At 42.1% G+C, this 2,216-nt stretch overlaps 1 protein-coding gene across 1 annotated transcript; it reads left to right on the forward strand.

Moving 5' to 3' along the window:
- Positions 1 to 803: 803 nt before the first annotated feature.
- LOC138436283 (bcl-2-like protein 1) lies at positions 804 to 1,502 on the forward strand. Its single transcript, XM_069581928.1, has 2 exons — positions 804 to 1,178; positions 1,356 to 1,502. Exons 1-2 carry the CDS (start codon positions 804 to 806, stop codon positions 1,500 to 1,502), a joined length of 522 nt encoding a protein of 173 aa, XP_069438029.1.
- Positions 1,503 to 2,216: the final 714 nt, after the last annotated feature.

Genomic DNA, 2,216 nt, shown 5'->3' on the forward strand with positions numbered 1-2,216 from the left:
TACAAATTAAAAAATTAAAAAAGGAGGAATACACAGGAACAATTCTATCTTCCCTATCCAAAGCAGACTTCACTAGATTGCAACGTAAGATATTCTTTAATCCTATAACTATTGTTAATACAGCTTTATTTATTTAAAAAATTTTAAAACTCACCACAAGGAGTTATCTTGACATAAGCAGAAAAACATTTCTAGGAATTGAAAGACACTTCCCTTCCTCTGCCCATTTGGTATCAAGATGGGCTAACTAAACAATGGAAATCTGGGAAATTAATCTTACAGGGAAAAGGGTATGCTTGTATTTCTCCAGATAAACCCAATGAAAATCAGTTGGCTCCCTCTTCAGACGATCTGCCCCAGGAGAGCCTCCGGTGTTAAAAATAAAAAAGAAGGAACAAAATTCCCAGGAAGAAAAAATTCCAATACAAACCATGTGACTCTAAAAATCTCCAAGAAACATCACCCTCAACGTCATCAACCTTATGATCTCCTTACCGAGAGATAAACAAAACCCTTACTAATCAAGCTAAAAATCTGGTTTTTCAACAGGGAATCCTCTGAATCCGGAATTGAAGTGCTCTTGGTCCTTTTGGCTCTCGGTTGCTATATTGTTTTCGTAGAGTTCCACAAAAGTGTCGGAATCTGGAAAGTAATTTTGTTGCTGTGCTTGCATTGCTTGCTTTTGCTTCCCCCGCTCAAGCAGAGTTAATTAATCATACTTATTGGACCTATATACCTAACCCCCTTTTTTTACTACAGGTATTTTAGACAATAGACTGGTGGAACCCATCCTTATTATAAAAATGTCTCAGAGCAACTGGGAACTAGTGGTTGACTTTCTCTCTTACAAGTTTTTCCAGAAAGGATACAGCTGGAGTCAGTTTAGTGACATGGAAGAGAACAGAACTGAGACCCTAGAAGGGACAGAATCAGATATGGAAACCCCCAGTGCCATCAGTGGCAACCCATCCTGGCACCTGGCAGATAGCCCTGTGGTGAATGGAGCCACTGGTCACAGCAGAAGCTTGGACACCGGGAAAATGATCCCCATGGCAGTGGTGAAGCAAGCCCTGAGGGAGGCAAGCAATGAGTGTGAATTGAGGTACCAACAGACATTCAGCGACCTGACGTCCCAGCTCCACATCACCCCAGGGACAACATATCAGAGCTTTGAACAGGTAATAAATGAACTCTTCCAGGATGGGGTGAACTGGGGTCGCAATGTGGCCTTTTTCTCCTTCGGTGGGGCACTATGCATGAAAAGCATAGTCAAGGAGATGCAGGTATTGGTAAGTCAGGTCACGACTTGGATGGCCACTTACCTAAATGACCACCTAGAGCCTTGGATCCAGGAGAATGGTGACTGGGACATTTTTGTGGAACTCTACGAAAACAATACAGCAACCGAGAGCCAAAAGGGCCAAGAGCACCTCAACCGCTGGTCCCTGACGGACATGACTGTGGCTGGTATGGCTCTGCTGGGCTTGCTCTTCAACACATGATAACTATTCCTTTCGTTATAGTCATTCAAATTTTATACAAGCTTACGTTCCTCTTCCTTTTGTTATAGCTATAAAGACCTTACAATTTAATAAGACTCTATGTTTTGTGACTTGTATAGATTACAAATTGTACACTTGTCTTAATTCCTCTGTTTCTTTGAAATATGAATCCCTAGAAAGAGCGTCCCATGGCAGGACTTGCCTCCCGACTGTTCACTGAATTACTCCGGCGATCTAAACTATTCGTTGGATGGTTGATTCTTGCTATTTTGAGATTAATAGCCATTTATACTGCTGCTGCTGTCACAGGCATCACTTTACAAACCTCAATTCAAACGCAAAACTTTATTCAAAATTGGACCAAAGATGCTCATACTATGTGGGCTACTCAGGCACAGATAGATGAGGAAATTCAAGATGAAATACAGGAACTAAAGTGAAAGCGAAGTCGCTCAGTTGTGTCCGACTCTTAGCAACACCATGGACTGCAGCCTACCAGGCTCCTCCGTCCCTGGGCTTTTCCAGGCAAGAGTACTGGAGTGGGTTGCCATTGCCTTCTCCGTGTAAGTGTGGTGAATGGCACTTTATATACCTGGTCTAATTTAATCCTCCAAAGACTCCTAAAGGTCTATTTATTTCAACATCAGACATTACCATGTGCTCACACAGGTATAACACCTTTATGTCATGAAGGGCAAAAACTCATTCCTAGAA

The sequence above is a fragment of the Ovis canadensis genome, chromosome 3 (genome assembly GCF_042477335.2).
Source record: "Ovis canadensis isolate MfBH-ARS-UI-01 breed Bighorn chromosome 3, ARS-UI_OviCan_v2, whole genome shotgun sequence".
NCBI lineage: Eukaryota > Metazoa > Chordata > Mammalia > Artiodactyla > Bovidae > Ovis > Ovis canadensis.